The sequence below is a fragment of the Tupaia chinensis genome, unplaced genomic scaffold, assembly GCF_000334495.1.
Source record: "Tupaia chinensis unplaced genomic scaffold, TupChi_1.0 Scaffold000161_4, whole genome shotgun sequence".
Lineage (NCBI taxonomy): Eukaryota > Metazoa > Chordata > Mammalia > Scandentia > Tupaiidae > Tupaia > Tupaia belangeri.
In genome coordinates, this window is record NW_006159635.1 from 3144489 (window position 1) to 3165306 (window position 20818).

Sequence of the window (20818 nt, forward strand, 5' to 3'; positions counted from 1 at the left end):
GCTTTTCTTGTTCTGTCTGGTTCCTCAAGTACGTATGCAGTACAGTAATTGTAGCCCAAGTTAAAAACATTTTTTTTGTAGTTTATTTATTTCAGAGGGCACATAAGAAAGAGCCCCCCAGTGAGGCCTTGCCATTTTTCATCCCCTTTCTTCCATCCCTCCTTCCATTAGGACCCCAGGCCTGCAAGTCCACACACCTGTGTGTTTTAGGGTCCTGTAGCCATGGCTCTCTCTGTGGTAGGCAAGGTGGGGTCCAGCTTTCTCTGCACAGACTTACCCTAGAATTCTGTCCCATGCCTGACTATGTTGCAGAGTCCCACGTGAATTTAGGGAGCGTCTGAAACCTCACCTGTAACGTGTTTTCAAGGAGAAGGATGTATCTGGTGCTCCTGTGAATGTGCATCCACACACCTCCCTCAGTTTTGCACGGCAGTTAAGCAGTTTCAGTAATGATTAATTACATAGTCTCGTTAATCATTTTACCTTTTTTTTCCCTAGAAATAGAATGCAGGATTCCAGAAATAGAACAAAACTTAATTGCTTATCCCAATCAAGAGAAATACAGAGTTGGAGATGTGCTGAAATTCTCCTGCCGACAGAGATTTATAAGAGTTGGACCAGATTCAGTTCAGTGCTACCCCTTTGGATGGTCCCCTGATGTCCCAGTATGTAAAGGTGAATGTGTAGCTTACACTTCTTGATAAGGAATTTGAATTTTGAAATTTGAATTTTTTTTTCTGGGTGTTTCACTGTTTCTCTATTCTAATCCATGAAGAAAGACATAGACCATGAAGGACATCCAGTAGGTGGTAGACCCTTCAGATTCTCTTATTTAAGAAGTCCCTGTCCAACTATTTCTCGAAATGTGTATTGGTGGTATGCATGGATACCTGTGTGGTGGAGGAGGGTGGAAGGACTTCTCTTATTTTTTGTTTTGCCCACAATACCATCAATATTACATGAGATTACCTCACATTCCCCTGAGTGTGTTTCAACAATATCTAAATGGTGTATTGTCAATTCAGTTGCTTATGACAGTTAAAAGTTGTTGATTGAATGCTTACCTCAGTTCTGCCACCTTTTCCCAAAAGTTACAATGAAATATTGTCATACAATATGAAAATCAATATAATACACAGAACCACATTTTCTAATAATTTTGCATTCATCTTAAAAACTTGTGGATTGCTGAACACATTGGAACCTCTAAACATACCTCTGATGCTAGTTCACTGCACAGAATATACCCGGAAGTAGAAATCTGTGAACATAATTCTTCTTTCATTATTTGAGAATGCGCTGGGACCAACTGGTGGTGTGGTGGTTAAGGGCACTGGATTCCCACTTGCCAGACCGTGGTTCGAGTCATGAACCTGGTGACTTGCTTTTTTTTCATTTTCCCTTCTCTCACTCTCTCTCTCTGGCCTAATTAAAAAATAGTAATAACAAATAGAATTAAATAAATACATCTTTTTAAGAAAGAATACCCTAAAAATAATATGATAAATAATAAAATAAAGAAGAAAATACTTTCATTTTGCTGAATCTTTAAAACAAGAAATTCGACCACGTAGCTATTATTTACCTGGTATTTCCTCTGTAGCTGAAGTAAGCACCTGTGGTCCTCCTCCTGAGCTTCCCAATGGGGACATCGAGAAAACCAGGGAAACGGAATACACGCACGGGGACCAAGTGGAATTCCATTGCAAGCCTGGATTTCTGATGAAGGGGCCAAAGAAGATTCAATGTGTTGATGGAACGTGGACAACCTTGCCTATATGTATTGGTAACATGCACAAATATTGCTGTTCATACTTAAATCAATACTTTCTTGCTTTTATATAAAGATAGTAATTATATTTTAATGATAAACTTTTTGCATGTGTAATTCCACAGAGGAGAAGAGTACCTGCGGAGACATACCGGAACTCGACCACGGCTACGTCCAGCCTCCTGACCCTCCCTATCGCCATGGAGACTCCGTGGAGTTCAGCTGCAGAGAAACGTTCACGATGATCGGACACGGAACAGTGACGTGCGTTAAAGGAACGTGGACCCAACTTCCTAGCTGTGTTGGTGCGAACACACTTTTCAAATTGACATTAACAGAGTTTAGTATTTTTATTGTCAAAATATTCGTGGGACCAGCAGTTGGCATAATGACTATATCGCTGGACTCCCATGTAGCAGACCACAGTTTGAGTCCCAGATCCGGTGGCGTAAACTCATGTCAGGCATGTGTACATGCATGCTCTGAGAGGAGAATGGAGGAAAAGGGATTCGGTGTGGCCATCTCCCCTGGGGGGACATTTCTTGCTTTCTCTCTCTCTTTCTGGCAAGCGCACGTGCCCTATAGCAAAAACTTCTCAAAAATATTTGTAATCATATATGTAAAATTTATATTCCTGAAAATGTCCTGTCTTAAATATCATGAATATAAACTTTTTTTCTTTCTTTTTTTTTAAAATTTGCTGTTGGATGCCTGTGCTCACCAGAGAGAGACAGAGAGAGAGAGAAAGTGAAAAGCACCCCCTAGAGAGGATGACCACACCATGATACTTCTTCTCTGTTCTCTTGGCGGCACACAAACACAGCTGGGTGTACTTCAGTTGGCCTGGACCAGGACTGAATCCAAGCTGTCAGTCATGTGGGATCCAGCTGGCCCAACCACTACGTCACCTCACTGGCACCCTAATCTAAACTTTTGCTGTTTATAAGTCAGTATGTGCCTACAGAGAAAACATAAAAGTAGCTGTAGAATTATATAAATCTTTCTATCCCCGATCATTTATTTTGAAAAGTATGAAGCTACATTTTATTTACAAATTGTTACGTGATTAAAATATGAGTTCATGGCCCAGCTGCCATGGACAGTGGTCATAGACTCTCTGCAACCCGGGAAGTCATATGTGTTTGGTTCTAGGCGGGTTGTATGTGCTGGGGGTGCACATATATGTTCATTATCCCAGCTAGCTGGGAAGAACTCATGCCTAGGCCTCTAGAGACATGCAATCTATGACTCTGTGGAGAGTGCTCCCCTTTCTCTCTGTCTCTTTGTCTTCCTTTCATGAAGAATGAAACTTAATAATCATTTATCCTGGGACCAGCAGATGGTGGAATGGTTACATGGCTGGATTCTCATGAGGTCCACGGCCTTTGAGTTCCGGACCCACCAGCACAGAACTCACACTGTACATATGTGCATGTATGCCCAAAATCCTGAGAAGAGAATGGAGGGGAAGGGATTACAGCGTGGCCATCCCCCATGGGGGAGGGTGATTTTTCACTTTCTGTCTCTCTTTCTCTCTGTCTCCAGTGAACACAAACACCCTATAGCAAAAACAAAACAAAACAAAATGAAACAAAACAAAACAAAAAACAGAAAAACGTTCTTGAAAAAAAATATATATAATTTCATCCATGGAGGCACATACTGCCATGGTGCTGCCACTCAGAGGCTTAGGCAGAGGTTCAATTCCTGGCCCAACCAAAACAAGCTGAGCAGGGGGCTGGGCATTGCTGTAGCATGGCTGTAGTTCCAGCTAGCTGGGAGACTGGGTTAGGAAAGATCATGGCACGGTGAGATTATGTCAAAAATCAATATCTCTCTCTGTTATAAAGAAAGAAACTTTAGGGATCAGTAGTTGGTGTCATGACTATGTCGCTGGATTCCCATGTAATCCACCGTGGTTTGAGTCACAGACTTGGTGGCTTAATCTCACACCAAGTGCATGCGCGTCCGTGCCCAAGATCCCAGGAGGAGAATGGAGGAGAGGGGTTTGTGGTGTGGTCATCCCCCTGGGAGGTGATTTCTCGCTTTCTGTCTCTCTGTCTCAATCTGGCAAGTGTATACACCCTATAGCAAAGACCTCTCCAAAAATATAAAAGAAAAAAAGAAAAACAAGAAATAAACTTTAAAAACAAATATATTTTAGCTAGCAACTTACATTCCCAAAGATAATGTTTTTATTAAACATTCCCGTAGATAATGTTTTTATATTGTTTATGTTTTCATATTTTAGTTATATGGATTAAAAATAAAATACAGGTGTTTGAGGTCAGGAACACAAATAAGTGTGGACACTTGCACAGATTTCAAAAATGGAATATAAATCATCTCCAAAAATGAGCATACAAGGTCTACTAGTTCTCAAAATGGAAAATATCTTTTCTTTTTTTTTTTTTTTTTAAAAAAAATGTATTTATTTATCATTATTACTGAGTGCACTCACAGAGAGAGACAGACAGACAGAAAGAGAGAGAGAGACAGTGAGATAGCAAGCTGCCAGGTCAGGGTTTCAAACCGTAGTCTGCCATATGGGAGTCCAGTGCCTCGACGCCCAGCATGAATTTTAAGCCACCAGGTCCAGGACGCGAACGCGGTCCACTACGTGGGAGTCCAGTGACATCGCCATTACGCTAACTGCTGGTTCCCCAAAATGGAAAATACCTTTATGACAGATACTCATTCTTATATTTCAAAGACTAAACGTAGAACTTATGATCATACTTAAAAGCCTATTTTATGCAATGTGATTAGGAATAGCTTGACTGGTAGAATTTATAGGTATAAATCATAACTTCATTATACTCTTGACTCTACAGCTTTTTTAAAAAATAATTATTTCATTTTATTTTATTTATTTAAATTTGACCAGAGAAGGACAGAGAAAGAGAGAGAGAGAGCATGCAAGTGAGAAAGCAAGCCACCAGGTCTGGGACTCAAAGTGTGGTTGGCCATGTGAGAATCCAGAACCCTTAAACACCATGCCACCTGCTGGCCCCTGAGTCTATAGCTTTTTAATGCTTATTTTTTTCTTTCATGAGAGTGAGAGACAGAGGGGTGGAGAATGGGAGAGAGAGAACATTAGGAAGAAAGAAAGGCACCCTCGACTGGTCTCATACCTCAATCTTGCCCTCACTTTCATGGCAGCCAGGATCATGGACTTGCTTATGCACATCTACCGTGTACAGGTCGGCCGTCATCTTCCACATGAACTCAGCATCGCTGTGAGCTGCACTCTCTAACCACCTGGCTGGCCCTCTATTGCTGCTTTTATGTAATAGTCGGTTTGATTCTCATAATTTGACTTTTCATGAGATTATTTTCATTTTATAGCAACAGATCAACTTGAGAAGTGTAAAATATCAAAGTCAACTGTAAATGAGGCAAACCTACCCAATAAGCTTGAATACGATCATAACCAGAACATAAGCTACAAATGCAGAGGAAAAGCGGAATCCAAACACTCCGTCTGCATAAATGGGAGATGGGACCCCGAAGTGACCTGCAGGGGTAAGCGCTTGTTTCCAATGTTTTCAAACCTCATTGTTTCCTCCTAGCTCTTTAAACCAGAACTAGTAACTTTGTGCCTTTTAGAAAACTTAACTACTTAATATTAAAGTGATTTTTAAGCTGAAAGGTTATTTAGAAACCACCAATATGCATTTTCTAAATACTGATTGTATCGGGTGAGTTAATTATCTGTAGAATATATAAAACACTTGCATAAACTTTTTGACTTTAACATCTGGAAACTGTATATGCTTACTACTATTAGAGAACAATGTTTCCAATTTCCCTTATTTATCACAAACAAACCATTGACAATTCCTATGCCTATAACTATTAAATGTCTATTTAAATATCCATGTCTTTCTAGCTATCTGTCTTATCTAATTATCCTTCCCTCTGTCTAGTCATCCATTTATCTATTTGTGTGTGTGTGTGTGTGTGTGTGTGTATATTTATGTGTGTGTGTGTGTGTGTATATATATATATATATTCAATATTTTTACCAATTTCTGCAAGTCTAGGAAATATAGAACGTCATGTCATACTAATACAAAACAGCTACTACTTACATTTCAATATGGTTATGGCACTGTGCCTGGCCTGATTTTCAGGTCACCAGGTCTGGGACTCAAACCATGTCTACCTGCAGGGAACTACACATATTCTGTATTCTCCTTGCACATCTAACTGCAGGTGCTATGGATGGAATTATCAGTGTTTGTCCTTCCACAACTGACTTATTTCACTGAACATAATAACCCCAAGGTTTACATATGTCGTAGCATGTACAAGAATATCTTTATTTATTTTGGTTTATTACTATTCCATTCTATGTATATAACACAATTTCTTTATTCATCTATCAGAGAATATTTAGGTTATTTCTGCCTTGTGGCTATTGTAAATAATGCTGCAATAAATCTGAGAGTGAAAATATGTTCAACATTTTGCTTTCAATTATTTGTGATAAATTCCTAGAAGTGGGACTGCTGGATCATGCAGTAGTTCTATTTTTAATATGTTTGAAAAACCCGTGTATATGGCAGGTTTATTAAAAATGATCACAAATGCATACACTACATAGTTATGGAAGGTGTGCAGGAGTTTCAGTTTCCTTATGACCTCACTGACCCTTGTCATTTTCTGATTGTTTTACAATTTTTAATTGCCAGCATGTGTGCACTTACCAGAGAGAGATGGAGAGAGATAGGAAATACCCCCACTGAGGTGTGGTCACATCTCAATTTCTTCTCCACCCTATTGGGGTTCTGAGCAAGCACACACACGTTCCCGGCGTTTTTCTCAAACCCCTGAGGATGGGACTTGAACTGCAGTGAGTCATGTGTGATCCAGCTTCCTTAAACACTAGGTTGTGGGGCTGGGCCTGGTTTTTTTGGTTGTTGTTTTTTCTTTAACTTCCTGTGATCTCAAAATAAATGAAGTGATCTCACTGAGCTATGACCTCTATTTCTCTATTTCCTTTCAGGATTAATGATATTCAGCCCTATTTCATTAACACATTGGACTTTCATATACCCTCACTAGAGAAATGTCTATTTAAGTTCTTTCACAAAAATTTTGTGTTTTAGAGGTTTTTTGTTTTTTTTTTTCTTGAGAGGTTTTTGCTATAGTGCGTGTGTGCTCACCAGACAGACAGAGACAGAGAGACAGAAAGCGAGAAATCATTCCCCAGGGGGGATGACTACACTTCAATACCTTCTCTTTCATTCTCCTCTCGGGATCTTGGGCACACACGCACATGCGCCTGGCGTGAGTTTTAAGCCACTGGGTCTGGGACGCGAACTGTGGTCGACTACGTGGGAGTCCAGCGACATAGCCATTACGCTAACTGCTGGTCCCTAGAAGTTTTTGCCATGGGGCACATATGCTTGCTGGAGAGAGAGAGGGAGACAGACACAGTGAGATGAAAAGTGAGAAATCACCCCCCGAGGGGGTTAACTATGTCTCAATCCCCTCTTTTCCATTCTCCTCCCAAGATCTTGGGCACATGCACACATGTGCCTGGCCTGATTTCAAAGTCACCAGGTCTGGGCCTCAAACCATGGTCAGCCATGTGGAAATCCAGTGACATAACCAGTATGCCATTTGCTGGTCCTCTTGTACAATTTATAATTGAGTTGCTTGATTTTATGTTACTGAGTTGTAGTGTTTTTTTTTTGTTTGTTTGTTTTTTAAAGTGAGATTTTTGCTATAAAGCCTGTGCGCTCACCAGAGAGACAGATAGACAGTAGGAAATCACCCTCTCAGTGGGGATGTCCATGCTGTAGTCCATTCTCCTCTTGGGATTTGGGGCATTCACGCATATTCACACAGTGTGAGTTTCAAGGTGCTGTTTCCAACATGGTTGGCCTTGTGGGCGCCTAGTGATGTAACCATTATGCCATCCGTAACCCTTTCTTAAATATTCATTTTGTAAATATTTCCTCCATTCTGTAGGGTTTCATTTCGCTATTTCCTTTGCTAGTAAGAAGCTTTTAGTTTGATTTTAGCTTTTAGCCTTCCTTGCCAATTTTTACTTTTGCTACCTGTGCTTTTCATGTCATATCCAACAAGTCACTGCTGATATATCAATGTCTTAAAATTTATCCTCTATGTTTTCTGGGAAGTTTTGTAGTTCTATATCTTGTATTAGTCTTTAATATTTGATTGATTTTTGAGAACAGTATAAGATAGAGGTCCAATTTTATTCTGCTACTGCCGGATATCTAGTTTCCCAACACCATGTGTGGAAGAGACTGTCATTTCTCCTTGTATCTGTTCAGATACTTGTCAGAGATCAGTTGGCCGTATAAGATTATTTGTGGCCTCTACTCTGTTCCCTTGGTCTTTTCATCTGACTTTATATTGTATTGTTTAAGGATAGAAACACAATTGATGTAATATTGATTTATTTTACTAATTTATGTAATTTATTACTCTTAGTAATTTTTTATTAATCTTTAGGGATTTCTACATGTAATGATATGGTGTCTGAGAGCAGAGATAAGTTTTCTTCTGGCTTTCTGATTTGGATGTCTTTCATTTTCTTATTTAATTGCTTTGGCGAGGAATTCTAGTCCTGTTTTGAATGGAAGTGGTAAAACTGGGCATCTTTGCATGATTTCTGATCTCAGAACAAAAGCTGTCCATTTTTCACCTTTGAATATGACATTAGTTGTGGGATCTTTATATGTGTACTTCATTACATTGCGGTAAAGTATGCCGATTCCTAATTTGTTGAGTGTTTTTATTATGAAAATGTATTGAAATTTAGTAATTCAATACAATGTGGGGGGAAAACAGTATAGAAAGCAAACATAGATACTAGAGGCAGTGTGGGAGGAGCGTGGGAAATGACGGAGAGTAAGAGATAGGGAATCAAACATGGGGGAAAAAAAGCAAATCATACTTGAAACAAGAAATGGAAAATTATTTGCTGACAATAACATGTATGTTGATGTGCTTGATTGAGACAATATACAGTGTACTCTGGATGGAAAATCTCATTTTGTATGCTGTAATGATGTACAGTGAATGAATGTAATGTGACCATCTCCTTTGGGAGGGAGTTATTTTTCACTTTCTGTATCTTTCTCTCTCTCTGTCTCTCCAGCAAGAAAATACACCTCTAAAACAATGAGAGAGAGAGAGAGAGCTGAGAAGTGTTCCTTCTTCGATTTTTAAGAAAGATTCTAAAAGAATTGGCATTGATTTCTAAGTGTTTGATAGAATTTAAAGTGCAGCCATCTATTGTTGGCTTTTCATTGTTGACGAGTTTGGATCACTATTTCTATATATTTATTGGGTAAAGTTCTGCTCATATTTTCTATTTTGTCATGATTAAGTAGATAGGGTCCTGGAGTTGTCCATTTTATTTCATTTTTTTTCTGTTGTAAAGAATTTATTTTATACCTAGTATAGCACACCATATTTTAAACACTGAAATATAACTCCCTAATAAGATAAAGCACTAAAAGAATTGGCATTGATTTCTAAGTGTTTGATAGAATTTAAAGTGCAGCCATCTATTGTTGGCTTTTCATTGTTGACGAGTTTGGATCACTATTTCTATATATTTATTGGGTAAAGTTCTGCTCATATTTTCTATTTTGTCATGATTAAGTAGATAGGGTCCTGGAGTTGTCCATTTTATTTCATTTTTTTTCTGTTGTAAAGAATTTATTTTATACCTAGTATAGCACACCATATTTTAAACACTGAAATATAACTCCCTAATAAGATAAAGCAGGGACCGCTAGACTGAGAAATGGTTATGTTACTGGACTTCCATGTAGTCAACTGTGGTTAGAGTCCCGGACCCAGAGGCTTGTGACTCACACCGGACTAGTGTGCGTGTGTGTCTAAAATCCCGAGAGGAAAATGGAGGAGAAGGGATTGCGGCATGGCCATGCCCCTTAGGGGGTGATTTCTACTGTTCTGTCTCTCTGGTGAGTGCATGTATCCTATAGCAAAAATCTCTCAAGAAAAACAAACCAACAAAAAGTTCCATATTAGACACAACGATACGACAATCTGTACTGATGACAAGAGGGTCACATGTAAACACAAACATTTGGAACTTACACATTTGACAGCATTCATGAAATAATCTGCAGACTTTAACAGGCAAATAAGACTTTTAAGCAGACATGACTGTCCTAAATTGTGTATTAGGTATGAATTCTACAAACATTTCTTTTTTATTTATTTATTTATTTAAACATTCTTTTTTGTAAAACTTTACTTTATTTATTTTAATTTGACCAGAGAGGGACAGAGAGAGAGAGAGAGAGAGAGAGAGAAAGCTACCAGGTTCAGGATTTGAACCGCAGTCGGCCATGTGGGAGTCCAGCACCCTCAACCACTCTGCCACCTGTTGGCCCCTAAACATTTCTTAAATTAGTGGAAACGACGAAGTTGGAGAGTATTGCTCCTTCTCCAAGGTGGACAGCGAGAACCCCAGTAATGCAGTGGAACTGGTGGCCCTTTCCAAGGCCACAGCTCTGCAGCCTGCAGCTGTCAGCCCACACATCTCCCAGTGCTTGTGAACTGGTTTGCTGATTCACTTGTGTCAGGGTTCCTTCTGATAGCTTTATAGAAAGGACCTATGATGAGAATCTCAAAAACTGTGTATGTGGAATCTTCACCAACCCAGTAAGAACTCAAGACTCTAAGAGTCTCATAGTGCCATCCAGCTCACTCCTTTGCAACAGGCTGGAGCTTCAAGCAACCTTCAGCTATTAACACCTGATAGACAGGCTTGCCATAGGTTGTACCTTTGGAAACTGGGCATTTTTGGCCTCTACAACACACACAAATTCCACATATGACGTAAATTTACTTGTCCTTGTATTCCAGTCTGTGCTTTTTATCTGGCTGGATGTGGGCCTGCGCATTGCAGAGAGCTGGTGGTACTACCAACAGTGGGCCCTCAGAAGACAGCACATCACATCAGATCGCATCACATCTGCTTCTTCCTCCACAGCTCCTGAATGTACTTGTGTGTACACCTTTTGGCTTACCCAATGGCTGTCGCCAGATGGAAAGCAAAGAGCCTTTCACCCACAATTCCTTATGGGCTTCTACGGTTGTCAATTTTACTGATCTCTTCAAAAAACAGCTGGTTTGTTGATTTTTTTCTGTTGCTTTCCAGTCTCTATTTTGTTCATTTTCCCTTTTTGTCTTTGTTACATCCTTTTTTTAAAAAAATTTCCAGATGGTGTGTTCACTCTCCAGAGAGAGACTCATATTTTCTATTTCATCATGATTAAGTAAAGAGGGTCCTGGAGTTGTCCATTTTATTTAATATTTTTTTCTGTTTTAAAAAAATTATTTTATACCTAGTATAGCACACCATATTTTAAACACTGAAATATAACTCCCTAATAAGATAAAGCAGGGACCGCTAGACTGAGAAATGGTTATGTTACTGGACTTCCATGTAGTCAACTGTGGTTAGAGTCCCGGACCCAGAGGCTTGTGACTCACACCGGACTAGTGTGCGTGTGTGTCTAAAATCCCGAGAGGAAAATGGAGGAGAAGGGATTGCGGCATGGCCATGCCCCTTAGGGGGTGATTTCTCATGTTCTGTCTCTCTGTCTATATGGCGAGCACATGTGCTCTATAGCAAACATCTCTCTTAAAAAAAAAAAAAAAGATAAAGCAGACACAAAATTTTCCATTTTTCACTTTTGAATATGACATTAGTTGTGGAATTTTTATATGTGTACTTCATTACATTGCGGTAAAGTATGCCAATTCCTAATTTGTTGAGTGTTTTTATTATGAAAATGTGTTGAAATTTGTCATGGCATCTCTTCCTTGTCATGATGTTGAACTCAGTTTGCTCATATTTTGTTGAGCATTTCTACAACTCTATTTATCAAACATGTGAACCTATAATAATAGATCCATAAAAAGAGACTGGAGGACCAGAAGGCAATGTAGTGGTTAAGGCATTGGACTCCCACAAGGTCAACTGCGGTTTGAGTCCTGGACTCATGCCAGGCGCATGTGTGTGCATGTCCAAAATCCTGAGAGGAGAATGAAGGAGGATTGTAATGTGACTATCTCCTTTGGGAGGGAGTTATTTTTCACTTTCTGTATCTTTCTCTCTCTCTGTCTCTCCAGCAAGAAAATACACCTCTAAAACAATGAGAGAGAGAGAGAGAGCTGAGAAGTGTTCCTTCTTCGATTTTTAAGAAAGATTTGAAAAGAATTGGCACTGTTTCTAAGTGTTTGATAGAATTTAAAGTGCAGCCATCTATTGTTGGCTTTTCATTGTTGACGAGTTTGGATCACTATTTCTATATATTTATTGGGTAAAGTTCTGCTCATATTTTCTATTTTGTCATGATTAAGTAGATAGGGTCCTGGAGTTGTCCATTTTATTTCATTTTTTTTCTGTTGTAAAGAATTTATTTTATACCTAGTATAGCACACCATATTTTAAACACTGAAATATAACTCCCTAATAAGATAAAGCGGGGACCGCTAGATTGCAAAATGGTTATGTTACTGGACTCCTATGTAGTCAACTGTGGGTAGAGTCCTGGACCCAGAGGCTTGTGACTCACACTGGACTATTGTGCGCGTGTTTCTAAAATCCCGAGAGGAAAATGGAGGAGAAGGGATTGCGGCATGGCCATGCCCCTTAGGGGGTGATTTCTCATGTTCTGTCTCTTTGTCTATATGGCGCACACACGTGCTCTATAGCAAACATCTCTCTTAAAAGAAAAAAAAAGATAAAGCAGACACAAAAGTTTACCTCATTAGAAACAAGATACACTATCATTTATAGTCTTCAACCATTATAACATTTGGAACTTACACATTTGACAGCATTCATGAAATAATCTGCAGACTTTAACAGGCAAATAAGACTTTTAAGCAGACATGACTGTCCTAAATTGTGTATTAGGTATGAATTCTACAAACATTTCTTTTTTATTTATTTATTTATTTAAACATTCTTTTTTGTAAAACTTTACTTTATTTATTTTAATTTGACCAGAGAGGGACAGAGAGAGAGAGAGAGAGAGAGAAAGCCACCAGGTTCAGGACTTGAACCGCAGTCGGTCATGTAGGAGTCCAGCACTCTTAACCAGCATGCTACCTGCTGGCCCCAAAATACTATGGAGGATAAAGTTTAGTCATAGAAGTCTCCAATAACTATCTAAGGTATTCATCTTAAACAGCTAATTCAGGTATACAGCCCAGTCTGAGAAGATTGCTTCAAATTCTGTTCTGAGCAGATTATAATTTAATCAGAAAAAAAGAATACATTCTGTTAATAAAAAAAAATATATTTTAAAATGTTGCTAAATCTAAATGAATAGTTCAGCAAATAGTAATTAAAAACTAAACATTCCCATGTTTAAAAATAAACCTAAACCCTTTAATACACATAATACTCAAAAAAGGAGTTTCTGATGGATATTAGATCTAAACATAAAAGTTGTGAGAAACAGCAGGTAGCATAGTGGTTAAGGCACTGGATGATAGACAGGCTTGCCATAGGTCGCACCTTTGGAAACTGGGCATTTTGGGCCTCTACAACACACAGAAATTCCATGTATGACGTAACTTTACTTGGCCTTGTATTTCAGTCTGTGCTTTTTATCTGGCTGGGTGTGGGCCTGCGCATTGCAGAGAGCTGGTGGTACTACCAACAGTGGGCCCTCAGAAGACAGCACATCACATCAGATCGCATCACATCTGCTTCTTCCTCCACAGCTCCTGAATGTACTTGTGTGTACACCTTTTGGCTTACCCAATGGCTGTCGCCAGATGGAAAGCAAAGAGCCTTTCACCCACAATTCCTTATGGGCTTCTACGGTTGTCAATTTTACTGATCTCTTCAAAAAACAGCTGGTTTGTTGATTTTTTTCTGTTGCTTTCCAGTCTCTATTTTGTTCATTTTCCCTTTTTGTCTTTGTTACATCCTTTTTAATTTTTTTGATTTTTAAATTTTCCAGATGGTGTGTTCACTCTCCAGAGAGAGACAGAGAGCCACTTCTCTCCTTTTGGGCCTTGAGATCGTCACAAATACACAGCAGGGATGTTTTTCAAACCACTGGGTCCTTGACTAAAATCACTGGGTCTGGGACTTGAGCTGCAGGGTCAGCCATGTGAGATCCAGCTGCTAGCCCCCATGCTATCAGCTGGCCCTTCATGTTTTTAAAGGTGTATATATACACACACATATATGCATATATACATATATATATACACACACATATATACACACATATATATATATATACATATATATATACACACACATATATACACACATATATATATATATACATATATATATACACACACATATATACACACATATATATATATATACATATATATATACACACACATATATACACACATATATATATATATACATATATATATACACACACATATATACACACATATATATATATATACATATATATATACACACACATATATACACACATATATATATATATACATATATATATACACACACATATATACACACATATATATATATATACATATATATATACACACACATATATACACACATATATACACACACACATTGACGATTGCTCTGTGTTAGTGACAAATCTTTTATAGTTCTAAAATACCTCACGCCAACTTTTGTATTATTTCTTGTCTTGAAGTCTACTTGTTTGTATTTTTTATAACCAGGGTTCATTGAGGTAATTGGCCATTTCCATGTGATAGAAAAAACTGAACAAATTCCACATAATCAGAATTTAGATGCTAGAAAAGAATAAACACTTAAGGAACATAAAAGGAAAGAATAATTAAAGTATAAATAAACCATTAATAATTAATCAAGATAATTAATTCACAAAAATATTCTGAAAATTATATCTTGCCTCTTTCACATAGCATTAAATCTTCTAAATTCACCCACTTTGTGTTGAATGACAGGATCTCACTGTTCTTTATGAGTAAGTAGTATTTCACTGTATGTATCTGCCAGAGTTTCATAACATGGTCATCACTCTTCGAGCACTTAGACTGATTCAGTGTGTTAGCTATTGTGAATAATGCTGTGGTAAACGCAGATGTGCAAATGTCACTCTGATAGAGCCATTTCGTGTTCTTCGGGTTATTTTCCAGGAGTGGCATTACTGGGTCAAATAGTAGTTCTGTTTATAAAGTTGTTTTTTTTTTTTTTTGCTATAGGGCGTGTGCACTCGCCAGACAGACAGAGAGACAGAAAACAAGAAATTACCCTCCAGGGAGATGGTCACGCCGCAATCCCTTCTCCTCCATTCTCCTCTCGGGATCTTGGGCACGCACGCATACATGCCCGGCATGAGTTTTAAGCCACTGGGTCCTGGACGTGAACCACGGTTGACTATGTGGGAGTCCAGCGACACAGCCATTACGCTAACTGCTGGTCCCTGTTTATAAAGTTTTGAGGAAAATCTAAAATCATTTGAATGCTTATTTTAGGACACACTCTGGATTCTCTATTATTTTACTCAGTGGCTTTACTAATTTACATTTCCACCAACAGTGCACAAATGTTCTCTCTTCTCCATAACCTTGCCAGCACTTATTCTTTGTTTTCTTTTTCTCTTTCTTTCTCTTTCTTTCTCTTTCTCTTTCTTTCTTTCTTTCTTTCTTTCTCTCTCTTTCTTTCTTTCTTTCTTTCTTTCTCTCTCTTTCTTTCTTTCTTTCTTTCTTTCTCTCTCTTTCTTTCTTTCTTTCTTTCTTTCTCTCTCTTTCTTTCTTTCTTTCTTTCTTTCTCTCTCTTTCTTTCTTTCTTTCTTTCTTTCTCTCTCTTTCTTTCTTTCTTTCTTTCTTTCTCTCTCTTTCTTTCTTTCTTTCTTTCTTTCTCTCTCTTTCTTTCTTTCTTTCTTTCTTTCTCTCTCTTTCTTTCTTTCTTTCTTTCTTTCTCTCTCTTTCTTTCTTTCTTTCTTTCTTTCTCTCTCTTTCTTTCTTTCTTTCTTTCTTTCTCTCTCTTTCTTTCTTTCTTTCTTTCTTTCTCTTTCTTTCTTTCTTTCTTTCTTTCCTTCCTTCCTTCCTTCCTTCCTTTCTTTCTTTCCTTTTCCTTTCTTTTTTCTTTCTTTTTTATTTTAATAGACATTCTGACTGGGGTAATCTTGGTGATAACCTTATTGTTGTTTTCATTTGCATTTCCTTTATGATGACAAATATTGAACATTTTCCCATATGCTTTTGGGCATTTATATGTCTATTTTTATAAGTTGTCTGTTTAGATCAATTGCCCATTTTTAAAGTAGATTATTAGTTTTACTTATTTATTTATTTATTTATTTAGCATTTGAGCTATTTGAGTTCCCTAGATATTCTAGTTCTCAATTCCTTATCTGATGTATAGTTTGCAAATATTTTCTCCCCTTCTGTGGGCTGTCTCTTTACTCATTGTTTCCTTGCTGTGCAGAAAGTTTTTAGCCTGATGTAATTCCACTTTTGTTGTTACTGTTGTCACCCATGCTTTAGGGGGTCTTATTTAAGAAATCTCTTCCTACACCCATGACTTCAAGTGTTTCCCCTGTAATTTTCACAGGTAGTTTCATAGTTCGGCTCTTTACATTTCTTTTCTTTTTTTCTTTCTTTCTTTCTTTTTTTTTTTTTCTTTTTGAGAGATTATTGCTATAGGGCGCGTGCACTCGCCAGAAAGACAGAGAGAGACAGAAAGAGAGAAAGCGAGAAATCACCCTCCAGGGAGGATGGCCATGCCACAATCCCTTCTCCTCCATTCTCCTCTCAGGATCTTGGGCATGCACACACACTGCTCAGTGTGAGTGCAAGCCACTGGTTCCGGGACTTGAATCACAGTTGACTACATGGTAGTTCAACGACATAGCCATTACGCTAACTGCTGGTCCAATTGGCTCTTTACATTTCAATATTTAATCCATTTTGGGTTGATTTTGTGAATTGTCAGAGATGGGGGTCTAGTTTCATTTTTCTATGCCCTTTGCCAAAAATCAGTTGACTGTTTATTTTAGGGCTCACTCTGGATTCTCTATTCTGTTCCATTAGTCTGTTTTTGTGCCCGTACCATGTTGCTTTGATTATTATAGCTTTGTAATATCTACCTATCTATCTATCTATCTATCTATCTATCTATCTATCTATCTATCTATCTGAGAGATTTTTGTTATAGATAGCATGCGCTCACTGGAGAGTGAGACAGAGAGACAGAAAGAAACGATAACAAATGACCCCTAAGGAGGATGACCATTCTGTAATCCCTTCTCTTCTATTCTCCTCTCAGGATCTTGGGTGCGTGCGTGTGCGCGCACACACACACACACACACACACACACACACACACACATCTGGTGTGGGTTTTATATTGCCAGGTCCGGGACTCTAACTGTGGTCGACTATGTGGAAGCCTAGTAGTTATACCATCTGCTGGTCCAAAGGTTTGTAATATACTTTGAGATCAAGTGGTGAGATGCTTCCAACTTTATTCTTTTTGAGTGGTATTGTCTTGTTGATATGGGATTATTTATGATTCCAGAAAAAATTTATGATTGCTTTTGCTATTTTTGTGAAGACTCTGCCTGGTATTTTGAATTTGGAAATTAATTTAGATAGTTAGGCATTTTAACTTTATATTGATTCTCTACTATAAGAACAAGGGAAACTTTCACTTTGTTAATATCTTCCTTCTGCTTTTCACAGATTACATGGTAGAGCTATTTCACCTCTTTGGTTAGATTTATTTCTAGGCATTTATTTTTTGGTGGCTATTCTAAATAAGATTGCTTTATTTAATTCTGTCTCAGCATGTTCTCTGTTGGTATATAAAAAAAGTAAAGATTTTGTACATTGATTTTGTATCTTGCAGCTTTATTGAATTCATGCATCAATATATCACTTCTAGTAGTTTAAAAAAATTATAAATTCATTAGAATTTTCTATGTGTATAATCATGTCGTCTACCAGTAGGGACACTTGTTCCTTTCCTATTTGCAAGTCATTATTCATTCTACTGTCTTTACATCGGCTAAGCCTTTCGATTCTATGTTGAAAAGGAGAGGAGAAAGTGGACAACCTTGTCTTGTTTAATTTTTTAGTGGCAAGGCTTTGAACTGTTCCCCATTCAGTGAGATGTTAGCTAGGGAGTATTACATAGACTTTTATTGTGGTAATGGATGTACCTTACATACTTATTTTGCTGAAAGTCTTAATCATTAAGGATGTTGTATTTTATCAAATTCTTTTGCTGCATCAATCCATATGATCATGCTGTTTTGTATCTTTCCTTCTGTTAATGTAATATATTAAATTTACTGTTTTTCATATGTTAAACCATTCTTGTATCCTTGAGATAAAGCTTATTTAATTTCCATCTTTTTAATGTGTTGGATCCAGCTCAGATACAAGTTTACCTGGTGGTCTTTTGTATCAAATTGATCGTGTAAGTGAACCAGGCTGAATGACCCATTGAACTTGGTGGATATTAATATATCCCTAAACAGTCTAGGAAAGCTACTAGTGGTACCTCAGGTGGAATTTCAAACTTGAACTAGCACAATAAAAATCACTTGTGAATATATCTAATATTGTGTAGTCCAAATGTCTATACCGAATTGAGTATTATCTACAAGGTAATTCTTGGTTGGGCTAATCAGCTTCAATTGACATATTTTGTGAAGGTTTCAATTCAACCACAATAAAATGGGTCATTTCTAACTCTGAAGATAATCCCAATGATCAGTTTTTTTTAGTCCTTCCTATTAGAGTATCTGATGTGGTTAAAACCTTGGATCAGCAGGTGGTTGTGTGGTTGAAGACCTGGGTCCCTTATGACTGGTACCACAGTTTGAGTCTAGGACTCAGCTGTCTGGGAGGCACAATGGGTGTGTGCGTGCCCAAAATCTTGAGAGGAGAATGGAGAAGTGGGGATTGCTTCTCCTGGAAGGTGATTTTTTTCACTTCCTTCTCTCTGTCTCTCTTTTGAGAGTGCACACACCCTCTGACAGAAATCTAAAACAAATTGATTAATTCTTAAAAAAAATCATAGTGGTTGGAAATAATTAAAAATAGGTTTTGATGAATTAGGCAAGATTATTTAATGAGAAAATAAATTTAAAAATCTACATGGGAGGATTAGCTGATGGTGTAGTGGTTACTTCACTGGACTTCCACACAGTTGGCTATGGTCCAAATCCTAGACCCAGTAGCTTGAAACTCACATCTGCATGTATATATGTGTGCCCAAGATCCTGGGAGGAGAAAGGAGGAGAAGGGACTGTCACGTGGCCATCCCCCCAGTGGGTGATCTCTCTCTTTCCCAAACACTGTTTCTGTCTCTGTCTCTCTTTTTGGCAAGTGTGCATGCCCTAAGGCAAAAGACTCTTAAAAAAAACTAAAAGGGAAATGATGAGAATATAAACCAAAGATGATAATGTAATATGCTACACAAGCTAATAAGTATAACAATGGTAAGCACAGAGCATAATTATTATACAATCATTCATTCATAAAACAGTTATTTGAATTTTCTATTTATTCAAAATTATACAGTTAATATTTTTAAATTATAATTTTTAATCAAGAAATCTAATCTCATTTTTTTAGGAGTACAACCAGTACAATTATGCCCACCTCCACCTCAGATTCCTAATGCTCAAGATATGAAAACTACAGTGAATTATCAGGATGGAGAGAAGGTGTCTGTTCTTTGCCAAGAAGGTTACCTAATTCAGGAAGCAGAAGAAGTGGTGTGCAAAGATGGGAAGTGGCAGTCGTTACCACGCTGTGCTGGTCAGTGTGCACAGTCGTCGTATAGCAAACGTTCTTTCTAATGGGATTGATACATCACCATGCTCTGTGTAAATGAAAAAAAAGATCTTGTTCATGTCTATTATCTTTGTCCTGAAATCGTAAGTTGCAATCTAGCCATAAATCAATCAACCACCATTATTTCTCTTCTGAGAACAAAATACAGACAACAATTTGGGACTGCAATGTAAATACCATGTAAAATGTCTGTGTATTTTACTTCTCATGATTGAGAGAACATAAGTGAGGGAACATGGCACTAGAGGATGGTAGCTTAGTTGCTGAAGAGACATATACTTTTGCAGGTCTCTATTTTATTATTAAATAAGGTTCTTTGTTCAAATTATATTGGTCTTAAAATCTCAAATAGTATTTGATTTTATTTTTCAATGTAAATATTTTATTTGTGTGTAACTTTGATTTCTGTTCATTGTATAGAAAAAATTTCATGCTCTCAACTTCCTGAGATAAAAAATGGAACCCTTACATTACCTAGCTCTTCAGAAAAAATTAAAAAAATGAATGAGCCCAGTTCTTACCCACATGGCACTAAATTAAATTATAGTTGTGATGAAGGTTTCAAGAAGCTCAAAGAAGATGAAATCACATGCTATATGGGAAAATGGAGTTTTCCTCAGTGTGTAGGTGAGGACATGGAAAATTCAAATTCTGCTTTGGTATAGCTAAGTTAAAATGATCTATTTTTGTGAAAGTCAAGGAACAAAATAATTTAGATTATTTTATATATATATATACATATTACTATTTTACTATTAAAATAAGTCTCATATAATTTAATCAATCTTATATTTCTTAGTTTTATTAGCTCATTATAAAATTATTATTTTTCTTTTCTTTTTCTTCTGTAGGGTATTTGTGCTAATGGGAGAGACAAAGAGAGAGGGGAAAAGTGAGAAATCACTCCTCAGGGAGGATGGCCATAATGCATCCCTTCACACCTCCAGAGTCCTCTCAGAATTCTGGGCACATACACACACACACACACACACACTATATACACACACACTATATATACACACACTATATACACACACTATATACGCACACTATATATACACACACACTATATACACACACACTATATACACACACACTATACAGTAGAGGCCTGCTCTCTCCTAGGCTTCTCGTCATCTCTCGCTCCATTAGAGATTATGGGCACAAAGGCACACGTGTCTGGCATGTTCCTCAAGCCACCAGGTT

The 20818-nt window shown here is 37.6% G+C and overlaps 1 protein-coding gene across 1 annotated transcript in view; it reads left to right on the forward strand.

Moving 5' to 3' along the window:
* The window catches only part of LOC102500256 (complement factor H), a 68205-nt gene extending 47891 nt beyond the window's left edge, over positions 1-20314 (forward strand). Inside the window, exons 7-12 of the mRNA XM_014586839.2 lie at positions 439-675; positions 1604-1786; positions 1897-2076; positions 5120-5296; positions 19391-19576; positions 20033-20314. Coding sequence (XP_014442325.2) covers positions 439-675; positions 1604-1786; positions 1897-2076; positions 5120-5296; positions 19391-19576; positions 20033-20277 — 1208 coding nt within the window. The 3' untranslated portion in view covers positions 20278-20314. The remainder of the gene's footprint in view (positions 1-438; positions 676-1603; positions 1787-1896; positions 2077-5119; positions 5297-19390; positions 19577-20032) is intronic.
* Positions 20315-20818: the final 504 nt, after the last annotated feature.